This window comes from Bos grunniens, chromosome X (assembly GCF_055505025.1).
Source record: "Bos grunniens cultivar Pamir isolate PY7600 chromosome X, Bosgru_T2T1.0, whole genome shotgun sequence".
In the NCBI taxonomy this organism is placed as follows: domain Eukaryota; kingdom Metazoa; phylum Chordata; class Mammalia; order Artiodactyla; family Bovidae; genus Bos; species Bos grunniens.
Genome location: NC_141194.1, coordinates 8,427,653 through 8,453,952, shown reverse-complemented (window position 1 = coordinate 8,453,952; position 26,300 = coordinate 8,427,653). Strand labels below are relative to the sequence as shown.

The 26,300-nt window shown below is 37.7% G+C and overlaps 2 protein-coding genes across 2 annotated transcripts in view; one reads left to right on the top strand and one right to left on the bottom strand.

Moving 5' to 3' along the window:
• MID1 (midline 1) overlaps positions 1 to 26,300 on the top strand; it is a 689,657-nt gene that overhangs the window by 90,973 nt on the left and 572,384 nt on the right. The window lies entirely within an intron of this gene.
• LOC147339748 (uncharacterized) lies at positions 4,932 to 5,957 on the bottom strand. The gene has a single exon (XM_086386889.1). It carries the CDS (start codon positions 5,655 to 5,657, stop codon positions 5,067 to 5,069), a length of 591 nt encoding a protein of 196 aa, XP_086243015.1. The 5' UTR covers positions 5,658 to 5,957; the 3' UTR covers positions 4,932 to 5,066.

The following is a 26,300-nucleotide window of genomic DNA, read 5'->3' as shown; positions in this document are numbered from 1 at the left end:
ACCTTCTAGGCACAATTCATCGTGTCATCCCCTGTGCCAGCAAACTCCTAGGCATATATTTGTATACCCATATAATTACTTATTTAGGCATCTTTTTGTCCTAATAAACAATTCCTGGGTAAATGGCACCAATTATACCCAACCCATATTTATGTTCTCAGTGCCTAAGTTAATGTATATAGTAGGTGCATAATAAGTGTTTATTGGTGGAAATGGTTGGTATTTCATCTGAATTTCATGTCTATGTAAATTCATCTCAAAAATCACTTAATGGCTATCCTTCCACCACAGGAAAATAAAATAAGGGACAACAGAAGAAAGAGCAGAACTTATTTGTCTCTTTTAGAGTGATTCTGATATGAAAAAATTTTTCTCTTTTTGCTTTATGAAAGTATGATAACACATTTACAGGAGACTTGGAAAATACAGAACAAAGTTACATAAAGTTCCACTATGTTACAATTATTTTTTTAAGTAGATAAAGATTTTTAGTTGGAGTTTCAATATCAAACTCACAAAAATTAATAGAATGAATAGAAAAGTAGAAGGCTATAGTAGACCTGAAAAGCACCATGAAACAGTTCAACATAATTAAGATTTATACAGTTTTCACACAAGAGCAGGATACAAATTCTATTCAAGTTCCCATAGACTATAAACCAGGAGACACTGGAACATATCCAGGGACATAAAACAAGGTGCAAAATTTTCGTGGTCTAAAGATATTGAAATCATATGGAATCTGTTCTCATATCACCATGGAATTGTGTTAGAAATCAATATCAGAAGATGTTTGAAAATAACCCACCTATTTTCAAGGGTAATGTGACAGTTACCAAGAGAGATCTTTGACTTAGCTGTAGAAAGCCTCAGTAAAGTTAAAAGACTGAAAACCCATGGAGGGCAATTGCAGAGAAGAAAGCATTTGAATGAGAAATTAGTATCAAAGATGCTTTAAAAACCCCATGTATTTGGAAATTCAGTGTCCACTTTTTAAATGATGGGTGCTGATATGGACATTTTTAAAAGCAAGGGTAGTCTGCTTTTATCAAAGGAAGGATGGCGAAATAGGAAGAGAAGTATAGTAACCATCAAGGTTAAGAGAAAAATGCAGGAAGGAGTCCTGATCCACAGATTTGAGGGCTGATGTTCCAAATGCTAGCCTGTTGGCATCATTCACCCTCTTCATGTATGCCTCTGTCCCCCAGAAGAAAATCATAAGCTACCCAAATACCTGCCTCCAACAGTTTACATTTACCCAGTGTCTGGTAGAATGGAAGTTCAAAAGTTATTTGGATAATTGTCCTTGGAGGTATCCATCTCAGTGTTTAGGTTTTATACATGGATATTTGATCACTGAATTTTGTAGAAATACATAAGAGTACAGGAAAAAAGTGCCCTTTTGGCATAAAGTGTAGATGGGAATGAATTAAAGAAGTACTAATTTTTCCTCTCAGTGGGCATTCTTTGGTAAGTTAAGAAAAACTGCCTTGCTTACAATAGATTAATTATAACACATGGCATAAGCAGATGGAATTTGTGGATGGAAATTTATCACAATTTGTGTCTCAATTTATCAAATGGTGGGAGGAAGTTTATACCACAAACAGAATGTTGCCATGAAAAACCATTGCCAGATGTGATATTTTCTTTTTTCACCTATTAGACTATGAAAGCAAGTGGAAAAACATGAGTAAGGGTAAAAGAATGAGAATTTGTCTTTAAAATGAGAATTTTAAAGTTTGGAGGATTAATACCAATTGTACTGTTCTCTCTTATAAAGCATATAAAAGAAGACAGATACTTTATACCCATTTTTACCATTTCCTTCTTGTGTCCTCATTTTTTTCTCTATACCTTCCCTTATAAAGTCAAAGAAAATAGACATATGAACAGTTTCTCTGTGTGGTTTAAGGATGTCCCGTTCTTGGAACAGGAACACTATTCTACAGTGATGTTTCTAAGTTCAAATTTTATAGTAAAAGCAGCAGAAGCAAACTCTACCACCCAGATAGGATGTGTAAGGCATGAAAATCATGGTGTGACAGCCCTAAAATTGCTCTTAAAACAACAGGGGCAACAGGCTTCACTGTCACTTGTTTATTCAGCAAACTTTTTTAAAAACCCAAGGAAAGGTAATCTACAAGCATTAAACACACCAATCTGATAGTCTCTCCAGTAACCTGTGTAGTAGGTGATATTACCTTCTTGAAACTTTGAAAGACAAGGCTTCCAAGAAATGTAATGTCACACCCAAGGCAAGGAAATGAGAGAGGAGAACCAGAACACAAACTCCAGGATGTAGACTTCCAAAATCTCTGCTCTCTCCGCTTGACAACACTGTTTTGAGTCCTGAGGCAAGGCATGGGTGGGTCATGGTCGTGACATCTAGAAAGATGAATCCCTCCAACGTAATACAAAATAAAATAATGCCAAATGCTCAAATAAGTGCAGAAACTTCCCATGAAGTTTTTCATTTTCCCCAAAGGTGATATTGGGTCGGCCAAAAAGTTCATTCAGGTTCTCCCATACCATCTTACAGACAAACCCGAGTGACATTTTCAATATTGTGTTTAGTTACTATGGAAATAGCAGCAATCAAATATTTTCAAACAGCACCTCCCCACCTCTGTTTCTCCCCTCCACCTTGCTTTGGTATTGTCATAAAGTAAAGTGAAAGTGAAAGTTGCTCAGTTGTGTCCTACTCTTTGTAACCCCATGGACCATAGAGTCCATGGAATGCGGAATACTGGAGTGGGTAGCATTACCCATATGCACATGCTTTATTTTTCATTTTTGTAATGTAGTACTAAACTTCTCTTTGGGGCAGAGGTTCTCAAATAAGGTTAATGGACCATTAATCAGCCAACAGATGAATTAAGATATCAGTGAGACCCCTAATAGTGTGCAGAATGTTGTGTATATGGGCAGTTATGTTGGGTGAAGGCTAGAGCATCTCTTGTTATCCCCAAAAGATAAAGAGCCACTGCTCTAAAAAGTTGGAGATTCTGGGAATTCCTCAAAGCATGGAGAGGACACTGAACAACAAATAAAAAGATTGCTTTTTAAAAAGAAATGCTAGACATTTCACTTGTCTGCTTGGAAATTAAGAACAAGGATTATAAAATTCAGTAGCTACCAAAAGTAAAGATGATGTTTGCTAACTTATATACCCAGCAATGTTCTAAGCATATTACCTACTTTCACTTACTTCTCCCCAGTTGTTTTTTAAATGTCATATTTTTATTTAATTTTTGTCATAATATAGGTGATTTACGACATTGTGTTAGTTTCAGGTATACAGCATAGTGAATCGCACACACACATCTATTCTTTTTCAGATTCTTTTCCCATGCAGGTCATTACAGAGTATTGAGTGGAGTTCCCAGTGCTATATGGTTGTTGTTGTTGTTCCGTTACTAAGTTATCCTTCACTATTTCCTGGAGTTTGCTCAAACTTATGTCCATTCAATCAGTGATGCCATCCAACCATCTCATCCTCTGTCATCCCCTTCTCCTCCCGCCTTCAGTCTTTCCCAGCATCAGGATCTTTTCCAATGAGTTTGCTCTTTGCATCAGGTGGCCAAGTATTGGAGATTCAGCTTCAGCATCAGTCCTTCCAATGAATATTCAGCATTGATTTCCTTCAGGTAGGACTGGTTTGATCTTCTTGCAGTCCAAGGGACACTCAAGAGTCTTCTCCAGCACCACAGTTCAAAAGCATCAGTTCTTTGGCACTCAGCCTTCTTTATGGTCCAACTCTCACATCTATACATGACTACTGGAAAAACCATAGCTTTGACTATACAGACCTTTGTTGGCAGATATCTCTGCTTTTTAATATGCTGTCTAGGCTTGTCATAGCTTTTCTTCCAAGGAGTAAGTGTCTTTTAATGTTGTGGCTGCAGTCATTGCCCACAGTGATTTTGGAACCCAAGAAAATAAAACCTGTCACTGTTTCCACTTTTTCCCCATCTATTTGCCATAAAGTGATGGGACCAGATGCCATGATCATCATTTTAGGATGTTGAGTTTTAAGTCAGCTTTTTCACTCTCCTCTTTCACTTTCATCAAGAGGCTCTTTAGTTCTTCTTCACTTTTTGCCATAAGGGTGGTGTCATCTGAATATCTGAGCTTATTGATATTTCTCCCAGCAATGTTGATTCCAGCTTGTGATTCACCCAGCCTGATATTTCACATAATGTACTGTGCATATCTACTTCGGCTTTATTGACTATGCCAAAGCCTTTGACTGTGTGGATCACAACAAACTGTGGAAAATTCTTAAAGAGATGGGAATACCAGACCACCTGACTTGCCTCCTGAGATATCTGTATGCAAGTCAAGAAACAACAGTTAGAATTGGACATGGAACAACAGACTGGTTCCAAATGGGGAAAGGAGTACATCAAAGCTATATATTGTCACCCTGCTTATTTAACTCATATGCAGAGTACATCATGAGAAACGCTGGGCTGGGTGAAGCAAGAGCTGGAATCAAGATTGCCAGGAGAAATATCAATAACCTCAGAGATGCAGATGACACCACCCTTATGGCAAAAAGTGAAGAAGAACTAAAGAGCTTCTTGATGAGAGTGAAAAAGTTGGCTTAAAGCTCAACATTCAGAAAACTAAGATCATGGGATCTCGTCTCATCACTTCATGGCAAACAGATAGGGAAACAATGGAAACAGTGAGAGACTTTATTTTTGGGGTCTCCAAAATCACTGCAGATGGTGACTACAGCCATGAAATTAAAAGACGCTTACTCCTTGGAAGAAAAGTTATGACTAACCTAGACAGCATATTAAAAAGCAGAGACATTACTTGCCCACAAAGGTCTGTCTAGTCAAAGGTATGGTTTTTCCAGTAGTCATGCATGAATGTGAGAGTTGGACTATAAAGAAAGCTGAGCACTGATGAACTGATACTTTTTTTTTTTTGAAGGTTTCAAGTATACTTTATTTCTTCAAACATGCTATATTTTAATGGGTACATAGTACTTTTACTTGGAATTAATTATGAGTTGATTTTGAAACAATTCAGTATTAAATCAGCTGGGATGATTACTGTTCTCTCCATTCCTTTGGGGTGACTCTGCCAACAGGCGATGGGTTCCACTCTATTCCAATTTGTGTTGCCATATATACCCCTACAGCAACACAGAAAGTGGCTCCACTAGCTAATACAGCATTACCATATTTGTCATGGAAATCAGGTGCCCGCTTTTGATGGATCTGCTTTGCCACTGCTTGCTGAATGCTTTGAACTCTCAGATGACTTAGTGCGTTTTTGGCCAAGGGAAACATCCTGAGGTTGAACATAAAATGGCTGCAACTACAGCTGCTGGTCTCTAGCAATTTGGCGTCTAGTACCCTTGCCGAGTCCTGAAAAACAACCTGAACTGATACTTTTGAATTGTGGTGTTGGAGAAGACTTTTGAGAGTCCCTTGGACTGCAAGGAGATCCAACCAGTCAATCCTAAAGGAAATCAGTCCTGAATATTCATTGCAAGGACTGATGCTGAAGCTGAAACTCCAATACTTTGGCCACCTGATGTGAAGAACTAACTCATTGGAAAAGACCCTGATGCTAGGAAAGATTGAAGGTAAGAGGAGAAGGGGACGAAAGAGTATGAGATGGTTGGATGGCATCATTGACTCGATGGAAATGAGTTTGAGCAAGCTCCAGGAGTTGGTGATGGACAGGGAAGCCTGGCATGCTGCAGTCCATGGGGTCTCAAAGAGTCAGACATGACTGAGCAACTGAACTGATACATACACACAGACATATACACACACAGATAGAAGTATGTATATGTCAATCCCAATCTTATATTAACTTATTGTCACAGGAAACCAAATGAAGTTAGTGTTATCATCATTTCCATTTAAAGTGAAGATATTCTATAAATAAAAGTATATGATAATTCTATATTCCTATCATACATAATGGAGAAAAAGAGAGGAAGGGAAAGAGAAATAGAAGGAATAATAGAGCAAAGAAGGAATGGTGGGTGAAAAGGTGAGGAACAGGAATCTAGTAGTGAAGTATTGTAGAAAAAAAAGTCATAACTGCTAAGACCATAGTGAAAAACACAATTCTGGTATTTGCCAAAGTCATATACATTAACAGATTAATCATTTTAGAAGAAAAAAGAATATGTAAACGATTAGATTAAAAACATGTATAAACACTGTCAAATTTTATTAGAAATGTTTGAATTTCAGCGTAATATTTGGAAATACAGACATTTCTGAAATGTTGGCTTTTCTTCATTTGATGGAGAAAATCCTTATTCACACAGTGTTGAAACAGATGGAAAAAATAGTAGTTTTGTCGAACAAACATCCATCTTCCATTTGGTCTTTTGGATTTTAATTAATGGAGCCTCATAGTTCATACTGTATATTGCTGAAATTAAGCCAAGAACTATATGGAGACCCCAGATGAATGCTAGTCCATTCTTCCTTGCTAGCCAAGTCTACCATGAAATTGAACCTGACCTGTCATCATTGGAAAGTAAATTATCTCTATTGTACTGAAATGCTCTCAATAGGTTTAAAGTAGCCCTGTATACTACCTGCGATAATAAACATACTACTGTAGAAATTTTAACTGGATTCTTTCTCCTCCTTAACAAAAAATTGAGGAAAACAGTGAATGCATTTAGTGTAGGGAAGTTCACATGATTTCCCTATCAAAAAAAGTTCACTATGCAAAAGGGAGTGGATGACTTAGGCTCAGTGTCACATTTTTCATTTTATTTGTTCATCTTTAAAAATGTGGAGTGAAGAGTGGAGTTGAGTATTAAAATAGAATTTGTTGTCCTACCTTTTATTCTCGGTGATCAGGGTAGCCCTTGGATGTCTTTTTTGAGTATTTTCTAGTATATTTGCTATTCATTGAATTAAGCCTCCCCTCCCTCACTCTTATCACCTGCTTAGACTGTCTACAAGATTATGGGCCATGGTATTGTACAACTTGAGGGACTGGAGTGGGGATCTGCCATTCAGGTACTCTGTCAATCATCCCGTTTACAGAACTTACTGGTTCATAACAATTTCAGTTAAATGGCTATCAAAGATTGATGTTAAATCCCTTGAATTGGCTCCAAATGACCAGTTTCATATACATTTCAAACATAGAAAGGGGACTTGCTTGCTCATTGTTCTCTTTATGTCCACTTATAAAAATATGTACTCCCTACTTGCCTATTCATTTCATGGATGCAGGTTGTTGTCACAGTCAACACATGAAGCTGTCAGCAGGCCCATGGAGACCATTTGATGATGTCAAAGTAGAAGCAGAGTAACACTGATGCAAATCCCATGGCTATTAACAAATCTCATTTTAAATGACTTTTACAGTTGAGATCTCCTCTCTAGCCTCTTCCTCATGACCGTGTCTCCATTTGAAAGTCACATCATTTATAATATCACAGGATCCTGAATTCAAATTGCTTGTGTATTGCTAATCTTGGGAAGACTCATGCTAGTGTTCTAATTTCCCTTAGGCAGAGTAGAAAACCACAAACTATTTAAATGGTTTTTAGTGTTGGTTAGACAACTTGGTGAATTATAGTGCTATATTATTGAGTCAGAATTTAAAATCTTCCCTTGAATTGGAGGTGTTGAGCCAAAGAGAATTCAACCAATGGTATATCACTGAACTATTTGCAGATAAAGAGTATTTCAATTAAGATTTCTTCCACTTTTACTCCTATCAAGAAGAACATTTATTAAATGCTTCAGTTCAGTTCAGTCACTCAGTCGTGTCCAGCTCTTTGCGACCCCATGAATCGCAGCACGCCAGGCCTCCCTGTCCATCACCAATTCCCAGAGTTCACCCAAACTCATGTCTATCAAGTCAGTGATGCCATCCAGTCGTCTCATCCTCCTGCCCCCAATCTCTCCCAGCATCAGGGTCTTTTCCAATGAGTCAATTCTTCGCATGAGGAGGCCAAAGTATTGGAGTTTCAGCCTCAGCATCAGTCCTTCCAGTGAACACCCAGGACTGGTCTCCTTTAGGATGCACTGGTTGGATCTCCTTGCAGTCCAAGGGACTCTCAAGAGTCTTCTCCAACACCACAGTTCGAAAGCATCAATTCTTTGGCACTCAGCTTTCTTCACTGTCCAACTCTCATGTCCATACATGACCACAGGAAAAAGCATAGCCTTGACTAGACGGACCTTTTTTGGCAAAGTAATGTCTCTGCTTTTGAATATGCTGTCTAGGTTGGTTAAAACTTTCCTTCCAAGGAGTAAGCGTCTTTTAATTTCATGGCTACAATCACATTCTGCAGTGATTTTGGAGCCCCAAAAAATAAAGTCTGCCACTGTTTCCACTGTTTCCCCATCTATTTCCCATGAAGTGATGGGACCAGATGCCATGGTCTTTGTTTTCTGAATGGTGAGCTTTAAACCAACTTTTTCACTCTCCTCTTTCACTTTCATCAAGAGGCTTTTTAGTTCCTCTTCACTTTCTGCCATAAGGGTGGTGTCATTTGCATATCTGAGGTTATTGATATTTCTCCCGGCAATCTTGATTCCAGCTTGTGCTTCTTCCAGTCCAGCGTTTCTCATGATGTACTCTGCATATAAGTTAAATAAGCAGGGTGACAATACACAGTCTTGACGTACTCCTTTTCCTATTTGGAACCAGTCTATTGTTCCATGTGCAGTTCTAATTGTTGCTTCCTGACCTGCATGTAGGTTTCATGTGCCAGATATTGGTTGCGTGCTAAATAAGGAGAATAATAATGCAAAGAAGGATCAAGCACACCCATGACAATGATGGGTTTTATGGAATTTATGAGTTGAGGAAACACAAATACACAATTCCAAGACAGAGGTCACAGTATAGGTATGCTCCATGAGATTGAGAGCCCAGTGCCTGAGGGAATCTGCTGTGTCTTGGAAGGAGGATATGAATTCAGTCATCAAGAAGGAAGGATATAGTGGATGATTGTTGCCTAGAATCTTAAGAACACTCTTGTAATAATTGAGAAACTTCTGGCCTCCCAAAATGGAAGGCAAAAAACTCCTCCAGCGTCATTTGGAGCCAGACACTTGCCCATGACCTAGGTTTCTGCAGTCAAAGATGCCCATTGGAGATGCTGACATAGAAATCAGCAAACTAAACGTGTGGGATTTGCCTTCTGAAGAGAAAAGGAGAATTTTGGTGTGAGCTATGCAAGGATGGGAAAGCTGTGATGTTGGCCTCATTTGGAAGAGACTAGAGTGGTTGGGTATTGTCTTGGCTTTCATGTGAACAAACTGGTCCTTGTTTTTCTTAAAGATTCTGTACATTTCCTCATACCATTCAATATGTTGTGTGAGCTACTAATATCCCATAAGTAGAACAATTTTTTCCCCTATGAGGTATGTCTATCAGGTACCTGCATATCTTTCTTTCTCAAGTGCAGCTTTGCTCATCATGGGAATTGATCTAGGATGCAGCAGGGTGATCATCTACTGGATTCAAGATGGGCCCACAACTCCGTGGAGTTAATCCTCCCATGCAGCCTCGCATGAAAAGGAGAGTCAAGCCAGATTCCTGGAAATTTTCCCTTGGAAATTTAAATTAGGAATTGCAAAATGAAGGGTTGGATTTTTCCTTCCAGCTCTTCTATAGGAATGATCAAAAGCCTAAGGTAAAAAGTAGTGAGGTACAAGGAAGGCCATGAGCAGGACTCCCACAGTGGTGCAGTGCAGAACCTTGGCAATGAAACAGAGAGGCTGTGGTTAGGAAGATTCACAAGTCATGAGTTAGCTGAAGCTATGAGGTAATGAAAAGATAAATGAAGTAGGGGGAAAAGAATGAACTAATATTCACAGTGGCTGCAGGGAGGCCATCCACCCTGGGTTCAGATAGGAGAAGGTACATCGTATACAGATAATTTTAGGAGATGAATGCATGTGTGTATGTTCACTCACTCAGCTGTGTTCAACTCTTTGTGACCCCGTGGACTGTAGCCCAGCAGGCTTCTCTGTCCTTGGGATTTCCCAGACAAGAATACTGGACTGTGTTGCCATTTCCCTCTCTATAGGAGACTAACAAAACTGGCTAAAAGTTAGTCTTTTTTTCATTACTACCATGTACCTGTGATTGTAAATGTCAGTGATAAAATACCACTGACTCCCCTCCCTGCCACTTTGGTACACCATTGGTCAATGGTGGCAAGAGAAGGAAATAGAAATACAGAGTGAGACTCGACAAGAAAAGGACCACGTGGGTATGTTTGTGTGTGAGAAAGAGAGACAGACATAGAAGAAGAGAGAGACGGAAGTGGGCATAGTGGACAAATTGAGGGTTCCCAGGAGATCCAAAGAAATGACTGACCCTGGAATCCAAATTGGGAAGGGCACTTTATGAGTTTGTTTATTCTATTAGCTGATTACTATGTGCCTGATTCTCACCAGGTCCAGTGACTTTTCTGTCCCCAGATTTCTGCTTCGTTAAGGAAGGACTTAAGAAAGGAAGTGACAGCCTTCAAGCCTGACTCCTTGACTCTGCTTTCCTAGACTCCCTGTCACTAAAAGGCTTCCCTTGTGGCTCAGACAGTAAAGAATCTGCCTGCAATGCAGGAGACCCAGGTTTGATCCCTGGGTCAGGAAGATCCCCTGGAGAAGGAAATGGCAATCCACTTCAGTATTCTTGCCTAGAGAATTCCATGGACAGAGGAGCCTGGCAGGCTACAGTCCATGGGGTCACAAAAAGTTGTTCATGACTGAGCGACTACACTTTCACTTTCTATCAATAAAAAGGTCTGCAGTCTCTGGCCTCTGACAGTCCAGTCTCTGAAATGCATTTGATTTTCCTGAGTATTTTTCTGTCCTTTGTTACACAAAGGACATGCTGTTGTTCCCATGCCTTAGATTTGGTCTTGGCCTAGGTGAAACATTTCTTCTCAGATTCATGTTATACAAGCGTTCTGTTTGATAAAGAAGAAAAACATCAATTAAGGTTGGTTTGGGAAGGGGAGAAAATGGGGTGGATGAGAGAAGGAAAGAAGGAAGAGAAAACGGGGAATGGAAATAGGAACAAAAAGAAAAATTTTGAGAAGCTTGATACAAAAAAGTTAGGAAGTTCATTATGGCTGAAAGGCTGTGGGGAGAGGTCCTTAGGAAGTCTCTAAGATTTAAAAAATGATAATATCCAATTCTGGAGGATTGAAAAGGGTACTGTGCATTGCTGAAGGCAGTAAAAATGTGTATGGCTCTTTTGGCAAGTATCTAGAGTTTGGCAAGAGCCTTAAACATGTTGATATTGTTTGGCTCAATATTATACCTCTGTGAATGTAGTCTAAAAATATTTCTAAATTTTGAAATAAAATGTACAAATATTTATGTACAAAATTTTTTCTAAGTAGTGTTTGCATGTGTGAGTAATGAGCAAGAATCAATATGACTAACAGTAGACACATAATTAAATAGTTTTCACAATGAAGTAATTCTTGTCACTTGATTGAATTTTAGGTAGCTAATGAAAATGGTGATTTCGAAGACCATGTCACATAGAAAATACTACGTCAAACTGTTATAATAGCAAACTGCCAAAGGCTGTATGATTCCATTATGTTTATAAATGAAGAAAAAAGTATGATAAACATTCAGAACACATCTATATATTAATAGTGGTTGTGTTTGAATAGTGAGGTTGCAGGCTGTGTTTGTTTTTCCTTTTTAACAAAGCACTTTAAAAGAATTAAGGTATTATTTATACATTATAAAATTCACCCATTTTTGGTATACAGTATAATAAACTGTGATGTTCAGTCTATTATCACCATCCCAGTCAAGAAGTTCTCAGTGCCCTTTTATGGTGAATTCCCTCTACCCACCCCTAGCCCCAGACAACTGATCTTTCTGTCACTAAAATTTTGCACTTTCTTGTTTTTCATTTAAATGGGATCATATAGTATATAAGACAATAGTTTTTCTTTTTTTAATTGGAGGATAATTGCTTTACAGTATTGTGTTGGTTTCTGCCATACATCAGCATGAATCACCCACAGGTAGAAATATGTCCCCTCCCTTCTGAACCCACTTCCCATCTGCCACTGCATCCCACCCCTCTAGGTTGTCACAGCACTGGGTTGAGCTCCCTGTGTCACACAGCACATTCCCACTTGCTATCTGTTTTACATATGGTAGTGTATATGTTTGCGTACTATTCTCTGAGTTGGTCCCACCCTCTCCTTCCCCCGCTGTGTCCACAAGTCTGTTTTGTATGTCTGCGTCTCCATTGCCTCAAATAGGTTCATCAGCACCATTTTTCTAGATTCCATACACATGCATTAATATACAATATTTGTCTTTTTCTTTCTGACTTACTTCCCTCTATATAATAGGCTCTAGGTTCATCTACCTCATTAGGACTCAAATGCATTCTTTTTTTAGCTGAGTAATATTCCACTGTATATATGTACCACAATTTCTGTATCCTTTCATCTGTCAATGGACATCTAGATTGCTTCCACATCCCAGCTACTGTAAAAAGTGCTGAATGTTGGGGTACATGTGTCTCTTTCAATTATGGTTTTCTCAAGGTATATGTGTATGCCCAGTGGTGGGGTTGCTGGGTCATATCATAGTTTTAATGTTTTGATCTACTATTAGAATATTTCTTCAATGACCACATTAAAATATAATTTTTTAATCATGAAAAAATGATTTAGAAATCAGAATCTAAAACATACCGATTTCAACTTTTTCTACTAATGGCAAAGCAGGAAAGAAATGAAGAACTTTGATTACATGGGGTTGCAAAGAGTTGGACACGACTGAGCAACTTTCACTTGATTACTTAAGAGACAGTTAGAACAGACCTGCTTTATCAGGGAGCTTGTGAAATCTCTGACTTAGAAACTGTAATAGATTCATACTCACCAAGTGCTGGTGGAAAACTGACCTTCCTTCAAGGCTGACTGAGATGGAGTAGAAGATAACTTTTTTAAACCATTCTTTTTAATTGAAGTTAGTTAATTTTCAAGGCTGTTAGCTTCGGGTATACACCAAAGTGATTCACCCCAAAACTTTCCTTTTCAGGTTATTTTCCATTATAGGTTATTAAAAGATATTGAGTAGAGTTCCCTGTGTTACACAGTAGGCCCTTGTCATTTATATTATATATGATAATGTGTGAGCTCAGTGGTATCCAACTCTTTGTGGCCTCATGGACTGCAGTGTGCCAGGGTCCTCTGTCCATGGAATTCTCTAGGCAAGAATACTGGAGTGGCTTGCCATTTTCTCCTCCAGGGATCTTCAACCCAGGAATTGAACCTGTATATCTTTATTTCAAACTCCTAATTTATCTCTTTCCTGCACACCCTGCTTTCTGCTTTGGTAACTATAAGTTTGTTTTCTGTGTGAGTTTATTTCTGCTTTGTAAAGAAGTTCATTTGTATCTTTTTTTTTTTTTTTTTAGATTCTACATATAAGTAATATTGTAGGATGTTTGTCTTTGTCTGACTTACTTCACTTAATATGATAATCTCTGGGTCCATCTGTGTTGCTACAGATGGCATTATTTCATTGTTTTTTATGGCTGAATAATATTCCATTGTATGTATATACCACATCTTTCTTCAATTAAATTGAAGTATAGTTAACTTACAATGTTGCATAGGTTTCCAGTGTATAGCAAAGTTATTTAGATTGCTTCCATGTCTTTACTGTTGTAAATGGTGCTGCTACAAACATAGGGGGGAGCATGTATCTTTTTGAATTGTAGTTTTCTCTGGATATATGCCCAGAGGTGGGATTGCTGAAGCATATGGTAACTCTCTTTTTAGTTTTTTGAAGAATGTCCAAAGTGGCTGTACCATTTTACATTTCCACCAGCAGTGGAAAGAGAGTTCCTTTTTCTCCACACCCTCTCCAGCATTTATTATTTTACTTTTTTTTTTTTTTTGTCATTTTGACTGGTGTGAGAGGTGATGCCTCACTGTAGTTTAGATTGCTTTTCTCTAATAATTAGCAGTGTCGAGCATCTTTTCATATGTCTGTTGACCATCTTAATGTCTTCCTTGAAGAAATGTCTGTTTAGGTCTTCTGCCCAGTTTTTGATGGGGTTATTTCTTTGCTTGTATGTTGTATGAACTGTTTGTATATTTTGGAAGTTAGTCCTTTGTCAGTAGCATCATTTGCAAATATTTCCTCCCAGTCTGTAGGTTGTCTTTTGTTTATGGTTTCCTTCACTGTGAAAATGCTTTTGAGTTTAATTAGGTCCTATTTGTTAGTTTTGTTTTTATTTCCATTACTCTAGGAGACAGAACCAAAAAAATAGTGCTGTGATTTGTGTCAAAGAGTGTTCTGCTTATGTTTTCCTCTGGGAGTTTTACAGTATCTGATCTTGCATTTAAGTCTTTAATCTACTTAGAGTTTATTTTTCTGTATGTTGTTAGAGAATGTTACATGTAACTGTGCAGTTTTCCTGAAACCACTTATTGAAGAGACTGTCTTTTCTCTACTGTATTTTCTTGCCTCCTTTGTCATAGATTAATTGACCACAGGTGCATGGGTTTATTTCTTGGCATTTTATCCTGTTCCACTGAAATATGTGTCTGTTTTCATGCCAGATCGTACTGTTTTGATGACTGTAGCTTTGTAATATAGGCTTAAGTCAGAGAGCATGATTCCTCCAGCTCCATTCTTCTTTCTCAAGATTGTTTTTGCTATTTTGGGTCTTTTGTGTTTCCATACAAATTTTAATTTTTTCTTTCAGTTTTTTAAAAAAGTGCCATTGATAATTTGACAGGGATTACATTGAATCTATAGATTGCCTTGAGTATTTTAACAATATCGATTCTTGCAATCCAAGAACATGGTATATCTTTCCATCTGTTTGTGTCATCTTCAGTTGCGTTCATCAGCATCTTACAGTATTTAGGGTAAAGGTCTTTTGCCTCTGTAGGTAGGTTTGTTGCTAGGTATTTTATTCTTTTTGGTAATAATGATTATGATTAATTTCTGTTTCTAATATTGCATTGTTAATATATAGAAATGCAACAGATGGCTCATCAATGAATTCAGTAAAGCTGCTGAATACAAAATTAATATACAGAAGATAACATTTTACAGTTTATTTCTTTTTTTATTTTTTATTTTTCATTTTATTTTATTTTTAAACTTTACAATATTGTATTAGTTTTGCCCAACATCGAAATGAATCTGCCACAGGTATACCCGTGCTCCCCATCCTGAACTCTCCTCCCCCCTCCCTCCCCAGTTTTACAGTTTATTTCTAACCTGATAAGAGGATAATGGGAGGAAAAGAGAAAGAAGACACATCTCTCAGTAGAAAACTAAAGGAGGCACACTTTTTCATTCCTCTGTATTTTCAATGTACACTATTATAAATTGAACATTCTGGAACATTTAAAAAATGCAAAGTTTCTGTGATCACCTGCTGTGTTTCTTTCCTTTTAAGAAAATATTTCTGCACATTGGTTCTTCATATTAGGCCATATTGTTGTGAGGTGAGTGGTGCTAAGTTGAGTATCATTATGACCACCATGAACTCAAAAGTCCTTTTTAGTAAAATTGCAGTTTGATTAACTGTCATCCTGTGATTATCTACATGAGGATCTGTGCACTTTAGATCAGTATGAAGTATAGACATAAATATTCTAAATGTCCATCAACTGAAGAATGGATAAAGATGTGGTGTGGGTATATACACACACACACACAATAGAATATTACTCAGCCATTAAAAAAAAAACCCAAATAATGCCATTTACAGCAACATGAATGGATTAAGAGATTGTTATCAGTTCAGTTCAGTTCAGTTCAGTCGCTCAGTCGTGTCCAACTCTTTGCGACTCCATGAATCACAGCACGCCAGGCCTCCCTGTCCATCACCAACTCCCGGAGTTCACTCAGACTCATGTCCATTGAGTCAGTGATGCCATCCAGCCATCTCATCCTCTGTCATCCCCTTCTCCTCCTGCCCCCAATCCCTCCCAGCATCAGAGTCTTTTCCAATGAGTCAACTCTTCACATGAGGTGGCCAAAGTACTGGAGTTTCAGCTTTAGCATCATTCCCTCCAAAGAAATCCCAGGGCTGATCTCCTTCAGAATGGACTGGTTGGATCTCCTTGCAGTCCAAGGGACTCTCAAGAGTCTTCTCCAACACCACAGTTCAAAAGCATCAATTCTTCGGTGCTCAGCCTTCTTCACAGTCCAACTCTCACATCCATACATGACCACAGGAAAAACTATAGCCTTGACTAGACGGACCTTTGTTGGCAAAGTAATGTCTCTGCTTTTGAATATGCTATCTAGGTTGGTCATAACTTTCCTTCCAAGGAGTAAGCGTCTTTTAATTTCATGGCTGCAGTCACCATCTGCAGTGATTTTGGAGCCCAAAAAAATAAAGTCAGCCACTGTTTCCCCATCTATTTGTCATGAAGTGGTGGGACCGGATACCATGATCTTCATTTTCTGAATGTTGAGCTTTAAGCCAACTTTTTCACTCTCCACTTTCACTTTCATCAAGAGGCTTTTGAGTTCTTCTTCACTTTCTGCCATAAGGGTGATGTCATCTGCATATCTGAGGTTATTGATATTTCTCCCGGCAGTCTTGATTCCAGCTTGTGTTTCTTCCAGTCCAGCGTTTCTCATGATGTACTCTGCATATAAGTTAAATAAACAGGGTGACAATATACAGCCTTGACGAACTCCTTTTCGTATTTGGAACCAGTCTGTTGTTCCATGTGCAGTTCTAACTGTTGCTTCCTGACCTGCATACAGATTTCTCACTGAATGAAGTAAGTCAGATAGAGAAAGACCAATACCATGTGAGATTGTTGATATGTGGAACCTAAAGAAATGGTACAAATGAACCTAGTTACAAAACAGAAGTTGCATCACAGATATAGAAAACAAACTTTTGGTTATGGAGTGGGAGGGGAAGAGGAGGGGGGATAAATTGGGAAGTTGGGATTGACATATACACACTGATATATATATATATATATATATATATATATATATATATATATATATATAGAAGAGATAACTAATAAGAACCTACTAATAGCACAAAGAACTCTAGTCAGTATTCTATAGTGACCTATATGGGAATAATACCTTAAAAAGAGAGAGAGACTGTGTGTGTGTGTTAGTCATTCAGTGTGTCTGACTCTTTGCGACCCCATGGACTGTAGATGCCCAGGCTCCTCTGTCCGTGGGATTCTCCAGGTGAAAATACTGGAGTGGGTTGGGACATTGCCTTCTCCAGAGTATGTATATATATATATGTATAATTGAATCACTTTGTTGTACAGCAGAAACTAACACAACATTTTAAATCAGTTATACTCCAATAAAATTTAAAGTATTAAAGAAAAATGCTATATACACATATATGTTTATATGTATGTGTACATCCATATATTTGTGGCTAGAAATGTTAAAGATTTTTTACTTTTTAAGGAAAAGATAAAATTTTAAATGTTTTGTTGTTGTTCACTCTTTAATAACTTTATTTAAAACTGTTTCAATTGTAGTAAAATATACATAACAAAATATACCATTTAAATCATCTTAAATACACGGTTTTTAATACACACTGTAACTCCAATACTTTGGCCACCTGATGTGAAGAACTGACTCATTGGAAAAGACCCCTATGCTGGAAAAGATTGAAGACCGGAGAAGGGGACGACGGAGGATAAGACGGTTGGATGGCATCACTGACTCAATGGACATGAGTTTGACCAAGCTCTGGGAGTTGGCGATGGACAGGGAGGCCTGGCGTGCTGCAGTCCATGGGGTCTCAGAGAGTTGGACACGACTGAGCGACTAAACTGAACTGAAATACACTTAGTAGCATTAAATACATTCATACTGTTGTGCAACCATCACCCCATCCATCTCCAGAACTTTTTCTTTTTTGTGTAAAACTGAAATCATGTATCCATTACCCAGTAACTCTGTTTTCCCCTTTTCCTCCAGGCCCTGGCAACCACTTTGTCTCTATGACTCTGACAACTCTTAAGTACCTCTTATGAGTGATAGCATACAACATTTGTCTTTTTGTGTGTGGCTGATTTAACTAGCATAAAGTCTTCACAATTCATCCATGTTCGAGCATATGTCAGAATTTCCTTCTTTTTTAAGGCTGAGTTCCATTGTATGATTAGACTGTTTTGTGTATCCATTTATCTGTTGATAGTCACTTGATTGCTTCCACCTTTGAACTCTTGTGAATATGTTTCTTAATAATAGAACATTTCTGGTAGCATGCTTCATGGTGATACAGGCAGGGAAGCTGATCCTCTAAATAATACAAAGATGCCCAGGACTTCTTTTTCTATGTATCATGATGCTACATTGTTAGTTATTTTGTGACAATAGTACTGCATCTGGGAATCTGATTAGTTCATGGTATGCTACTTTATAGTCATATGTAATAATAAAGTGAGGGCTTCCCTGGTGGCTCAGATGGTAAAGTATCTGCTTGCAATGCAGGAGACCTGGGTTCGATCCCTGGTTTAGGAAGATCCCATGGAGAAGGGAATGGCAACCCACTGCAGACAAAGCAGCCTGGCAGACTACATACAGTCCATGGGGTCTCAAAGAGTCAGACCGGTGGAGCCCACTAACAGTTTAACTTTCTTTCATAATAATAAAGCAGAGCAATGCTCAACTTGACTTAAGGGCTCCATTGTGTTACACATTTGACAGGAATTTTCAATCTGGAGAGTTCTTAATTTCTGGGAAATTTATGTGTTATTTCTTGCATACTTTTCTACCTACAATAGTCTCTGTTCTCTCTTTCTGAAATTTCTATTAATTTGAAGTTTGGACTTAAACTTAGCTTCTAGTATTTTTACCTTTCTTTCTAGTTTCCCCAATTTTTGGTTTTACTTCTTGGGCAATGTTATCAACTTCAACTTTTAATCCTTCTCATATATTTAATGCCTATTATCAGGATTTTACTTTCTAAAGTCTATTTCTTTCTAATAATACCACCCAGTCTTTCCTTCCTGAGTGCCATACCTTTTCTTACCTCTTGGTTGATATTTTAATTTCTTAAAGTGTCCTCCCTGCCTCCCTATCTTTTCCTCAGTTCCTCTTTGGTATTGATCTCTGTTATTCATGCTAGAGGCTTTCTGGAAGGTCTATGGATAGTTGGTGTCCAGCTTGTAAAAAGGAGCTAATTGGTTGCTCTGGATTCCTGTGTGCCTTTTGGGAAAGGAGGGCCTTTTAGAGGAATGGGCTTCAATGTCGATCATTGGGAGGAGTTATTTTTTGAGGGTCCCCCACATCTCAGGGTCAGTGAGTTTTTTCTCTGAGACGAGTTTTCCCAGGGGGATGTTCCCCATCTCCTTCTTGGGAGATTTAATGCTGGTTGGAAATTTCTCACTCATCATTCAGTGGAATTCTAAGTAATGGCCCTACAGCATCCTTTCCCTGACCATCCTGAAGTCCAGACCACCTGCAACCCATCCCCTCCCAAAAATATATCTGTAATCTTTACCAAAATGAGTAGTTTCCAGATCACCTGGATTAGGGAAAAGATACATGTCTTTAAGCGCTTTTAAAAATGCAACTAATTGTACTGTTTTCTGCCTTCTCCGTAACCCAATTTTAAAGATAACTAGTGGCTCCAATTCCTGAATGATTCTGGCATCCTGTGGTATAAATTAGCTTGCTTTGAGGATTTCTCATTGCCATTGTCAATTCTATCTGTATTCCAGACTCCAAAATGTTGTGGGTATAGCCTTTCCCCCCATTTCTTTATTTTTGTGAGTTTTGGCCATTTTATAGCTCTGTAATCTTAGTGGAGTTTGGGGAGGGTGTAGAGGTAAATATGTATATCCAGGCTGATGTGTGATACTGGAATTTAGATGTGTGATTTTTTAATTCATAATGTATTTTTTTCTGTCATTTAAAGACTTATAGCTGTACCTTGATTGCATTCTTGCCCAGACCTTGTGTGGTTAATTTTGAAAGTTTTAATCATTTTAGTAGGTGTGTAATTGTATCTTGTGATTTGAATTTGTATTTCCTTAATGACTCATGATACTGAGTATCTTTTCAAGTGCGTGTGTTTTTTTTTCCTATATGTGTATCTTACTTTTTAAGTGTCTTCAAATCTGCACATTTTTATCTTGTTGGGCTGTTTGTTTTCTTATTATTGAGCTTTGAAAGTTCTTGGTGTATTCTGCATACAAGCCTTTGATCAGATAGATGACGTGCAATGATTTTCTCTAAGTCTGTGGATTGTCTTTGAGTTATGTCTCCTAAAAATAAGCACAGAACTACTTTTGTTGTATTACTCAGTTGGGGAATATCCTTTTAGAGTGGATTTGATTTGTTTGTATTTTTTGATTGTTGTGATATATAAGTTTATTTCTCTTATTTTTTCTTTTTTTTCCAATTTTTTCTCACTTTTTTGTTTGAGTTGTTTTCAATCTCTGTATATTTCTCTGCCCGTTGGAATTATTGCATTCTGTTAACTTTTTGTTAGCCTTAAAATGAAAAAAGCATATATGACTTCTGTGCCAGGTGGATTTCTTCTGGTCACCACATGTTATGCCTCTGGATTTGGAGCAAAGTCCACTCTGGCATATGGGGCTTTTTTTTTTTTTTTTTTAATATGGGACTCTTTTAAAGGGGGCTTTTATAGGGAAAACTGAAGCAAGGAACTGAAAGATGCAGTTCTCCCTTTGATCCACCATCCTGCAGAGAGCTGCCCTGGGCCCATGGTGCTGCTGAGCCTGTAGTATGTGCCTGTGCTTGGTAGTAGGAGTGTGCCTCTTCCTACAGGGCAACATGGAAGGCATCCTCAACAATCAGGGTGAGCACACAGGCTGCTTTCAGTTTTCTGTCTAGATTTTGGGTGTGTGCATGCGTGCTAAGTCACTTCAGTTGTGTCCAACTGAGTCTTTGTGACCCCATGGACTGTAGCCCGCCAGGCTCCTCTGTCCATGGGATTCTCCAGGCAAGATTACTGGAGTGGGTTGCCATGCCCTCCTCCAGGGGATCTTCCCGACTGAGATTTGGGGTGGCAGTTGATAGGAATTCTGAGGTTCCAGCTGTCCATTACTTCCTGTGGAGCCCAGTCCCAGCCTGCAGCCTGTCTGCAGCCCAGATGGGTTTCTGTGTTCTCATTCACTTGATGCTCACCACTGTGCCTCATGAGTCACTTTCTACAGTCAGCCTCTTTCCAAGCGATACAAGACCTTAGAACTCTGATTATTCTCTTCACCATATTCATGTTACTGTGATCTAGATTTTTAGTTCCAACTTATTGTTACTATACCAGTTAGTCAGAGTCATCGTAATGTTCAGAATTATCCTTTACAAGAAGAAATTGTTTACATTATCACATTTTCCTATTTGTTCCTTCTTGCCTCTCACGTGTCAATTTTCTTTCCTGAGTTACATCTGAACTTCGGCAGTCCTTTCATTAAAGGTCTGAGAATTGGAAATTCTCTCAATCTTGTTTGAGAAATACCTTTATTTTCCCACCACTTCAAATTATACTTTTTCTGTGTATAGAATTTTAGGTTGGGGGCTTCTGTGGCAGTCCAGAGGTTAAGACTTCATTCTTTCAATACAAGGCACATGGCTTCAATCCCTGGTTGGAAAACTAAGATCATATATGCCATGCAGTGTAGCAAAAGATAAAAAAAAATATAGGTTGACAGTTGTCCTCAACACATTGATGATGTTTTGCCATTATCTTTAACTTCTGTTGAGAAGTCTGCTTGAAGTCTAATTGTGTTTGTTTGGTTTTTATATGAAATCTATCTTTTCTCCCTAGCTGCTTCTAAAATTTTCTAGTAGTCTTTGGTGTTGTGTGGTTTCCTAATGATATTTCTATGAATTTATTTTTCTCCTCCTTAGGACTTACTGTGTGACTTTGAATAGATCATATAATTTCTTGGACTAGTATTCACATAACACAGGGCTCCTATAAATTCATTATCAGACCACCCCCATGCCAAAGCAGAACAGACCCCACTCTTAATAAGGCATATGCCCTCTTGTGACACTTTAGTATCACTTTACTCATTTACTTCTCTAGCTTGAAAGTCCTTCTCCCCCCCACCCAAACTTTTTTTGGAGAGGATTTCTCTCTCTTCTTTCCTTACATCTTCATTCCCTCCCTATCTTCCTTCCTTACTTTTTTCCCTTTAAAATTGGCTGTATACTAAAGTGTTTAAAATTTTATCCAGCATTTATATGCATTTATAGCATTACCATCACTTCATGACAAATAGATGGGGAAACAATGGAAACAGTGACAGACTTTATTTTCTTAGGCTCCAAAATCACTGCAGATGGTGACTGCAGCCATGGAATTAAAAGATGCTTGCTCCTTGGAAGAAAAGCTATGACCAACCTAGACAGCATATTAAAAGCAGAGACATTACTTTGCCAACAAAGGTCCATCTCATCAAGGCTGTGGTTTTTTCAGTAGTCATGTATGGATGTGAGAGTTGCACTATAAAGACAGCTGAGCACCAAAGAATTGATGCTTTTGAACTGTGGTGTTGGAGAAGATTCTTGAGGGTTCCTTGGACTGCAAGGAATCCAGTCCATCCTAAAGGAAATCCACCCTCCATATTTATTGGAAGGACTGATGCTGAAGCTGAAGCTCCAATACTTTGGCCACCTGATGATCGAGGAACTGATTCATTGGAAAAGACCCTGATGCTGGGAAAGACTGAAGGCAGGAGGAGAAGGGGGTGACAGAGGATGAGGTGGTTGGATGGCATCACTGACTCAATGGGCATTAGTTTGAGCAAGCTCTGGGAGTTGGTGATAGACAGGGAAACCTGGTGTGCTGCAGTCCATGGGGTTCAAAGAGTTGGACACGACTGAGCAACTGAACTGAAGTAATAGCAGCATCACCTCAGTGCTACTGTAGCTGGAAGTTTCCTGTATTTAAATCTTTAATTCTTCTGAAATTTACTTTGGAATATATTTAGCATTTTTCATGAGGATAAACTCTGTTTTTGTCACAGTACTGTTTAATGAATTTGCCTTCCTTTTACCACTAATCTATAATATGTAATAAATATCTAATAAATTCTTATGTATAAAATTTCAGTTCAGTTCAGTCGCTTAGTTGTGTCTGACTCTTTGTGACCCCATGGACTGCAGCACACCAGGCCTCCCTGTCCATCACCAACTCCCGGAATTTACTCAGACTCAAGTCCATTGACTCAGTGATGCCATCCAATCATCTCATCCTCTGTTGTCCCCTTCTCCCGCCCTCAATCTTTCCCAGCATCAGAGTCTTTTCCGATGAGTCAGTTCTCATCAGGTGGCCAAAGTATTGGAGTTTCAGTTTCAACATTGGTCCTTCCAATGAATGTTCAGGACTGATTTCCTTTACGATGGACTGGTTTGATCTCCTTGCAGTCCAAGGGATTCTCAAGAGTCTTCTCCAACACCACAGTTCAAAAGCATCAATTCTTCTGCGCTCAGCTTTCTTTATAGTCCAACTCTCACATCCATACATGACTACTGGAAAAACCATAGCTTTGACTAGACGGACCTTTGTTGGCAAAGTAATATCTCTGCTTTTTAATGTGCTGTCTAGGCTGGCCATAACTTTTCTTCCAAGGACTAAGCATCTTTTAATTTCATGGCTGCAATTCACCATCTGCAGTGATTTTGGAGCCCCCCAAAATAAAGTCTGACACTGTTTCCACTGTTTCCCCATCTATTTCCCATGAAGTGATGGGACCAGATTCCATGATCTTAGTTTTCTGAATGTTGAGTTTTAAGCCAAAGTTTTCTGAATGTTGAGTTTTAAGCCAACTTTTTACTCTCCTCTTTCACTTCATCAAGAGGCTCTTCAGTTCTTCACTTTCTGCCATAAGGGTGGTGTCATCTGCATATCTGAGGTTATTGATATTTCTCCTGGCAATCTTGATTCCAGCTCTTGCTTCATCCAGTCCAGCATTTTTGCATGATATACCCTGCATATAAGTTAAATAACGAAGGTGACAATACTTTGACTTACTCCTTTCCCCATTTGGAACCAGTCTGTTGTTCCGTGTCCAGTTTTAACTGTTGCTTCCTGACCTGCATACAAATTTGTCATGAGGCAGGTCAGGTTGTCTGGTATTCCCATCTCTTTAAGAATTTTCCAGAGTTTGTTGTATCAAATTTGCATACATGTATGTAATTTACTATTTGGTAGATCACACTTTCTCACACTTCAGTCTTTTTCTCTTTCAAAATTTTATTTTATGTAACACCCATTTAATCTTCTTGATATAAATTTGAATCACTTTTAAAAGACTTTTCAAATGGACTGATGAAACTGTAATTGAAATTAGATTAATATTACTGTTGGGGAAGAATTGACATCCTACTCATTAGTCTTTCCATCCAGGAAAATGGAATGCCTTTTCATGCTTTTGAATCTTACATCTTATAATAGATTTAACAATTTCTTTATGTTTCCTATTAATCCTAGATTAAATCTAGATTTTTTTTCTCATGTTATGACATTATATTATTACTGGAGGTATATAGAAAAATATTTAATATTTCTATTTTTTATTTTGAGGTACTTTATTATATTCTGATTTTTGTACCAGTACTAGCTTTGTTTTGTTCATTTTCTGCATAGGTAAGATCAGTCACAAAGTAAGAGTTTTCCCTTTCTATGGGAATAGCTGTAAACGTTCTTTTCTTTCATGTGTTAGTACACTGGCTACAACTTCTAGGACAATTTCAGGAAATGTGGTGATATTGGGCATTCTGAATTGCTCTTGATTTTCATGAGAATTCATTTGTGCTGACATTCAGTTGTGAGACAGTCTGTTTTCCTAATGGAGATGTTAATTGTTATCTTATGGAAGTACTCATATTTCTGGATTCTACAGTTTTTAAGAATTGGCAGCAAGTATTGAATTTAACAAAATATCCCTCTAATGTGTATTTGAAATAACATTTTTATCCTGTGACATATTTAAGTGATCAATCAAAATAATAAATTTCCTAATAGGAAATCTTAAATAAATCCCATGTTTTAGGTGTGTCATTCTAATAATACACAACAGTTGTTTTAATACACTGTCTTGATTTGCTTCTGTTTAATGTTGATTTTTGTTTATGAATTTAAGAATGATTTAGGCTCTAATTTTCTCTATAATCTTTTCTTGTTAGGCTTTTAATCAGCCTTTTGTTTACATATTATGGTCTGAAATTTTTCTGAGGCAGCAGTATTCTGTCTCTTGAAGATTTGATAGACCTCATCTGTAGGACTCTTTAGACATGGTAGATTTTGGGGGAGATAATTTTTGATAGCCATAAAAGACATTTTAAAATTAGTGTTACAACCAGAAGTTTTCTATTCTCATGTCAGCTTGGTGATTATACTTTGTTAGCAAATAACGCTTTATTAAGATTTTAAGCTGTTAGCATATTATATTTTAACAATATTTTTCTCCTTTTCACATTTTTGTGTTTGATACTTTTCAATATTTTTCACTAAAACTTAATTGAGAGCTTTCCCTTTATTATTTTCTTTATTTTTCAATTTCTCAGACATTTAGTTTCATAATTATGACTTCTATTTTCTAATTCATTAATTTTGCCTTTCATCTTTATAATTTCCTTTCTCTGAAGTTTACCTTGTTCTGTTCTTGATTGCATTGAGTCATGTAGTCACTCATCACATGTGGCTTCTTAAATTTTTAATTTTAATTTCAGTTAATATACCACTCTAGCTGTATTTTCCATACTCAGTAGCCACACATGACTAGTAGGTACCATGTTGGACAGCACAAGTATAGAATATTTCCATTGTCACAGAAAGTTCTATTACACAGTGTTGATCCGGACTGTTGTATTTTATAGTGAATTATACTTTTCATAAGTGCAGCATTGCTGGATTTATTATTTATTACACTCTGAGTAGTGCTTTCTAGTTTTGCTTTTAATGGCTTGGTACATATTAGCACATCCTTTTTATTTGTAAAGTTTCTACGTCATTTTGTTCTGTGTATCAAGTCTCTTGTAAATAATAGATAATTCTATTGCTTAAATATTTTTAAAACAAGTTTATGTTTATGTTAATATATTTGAGCTTCTAACATCAATTTACATGAAAAATATTTTTTCTGTTGTCCTTACCGGTTTCCATTTTTTGATGCATGTGTAGCATGTTAAGACCATCAGCTCATTTCAACATTTCAAGAATCAGTAGCTCTTAAATTCTTTGTACCTCAATGTCTTCATTTGTACAATTTGTAAAGTGGAGATAAAAACAGTACCCATTTCATAGGTACTATATTTACCCATTCGGAGGAC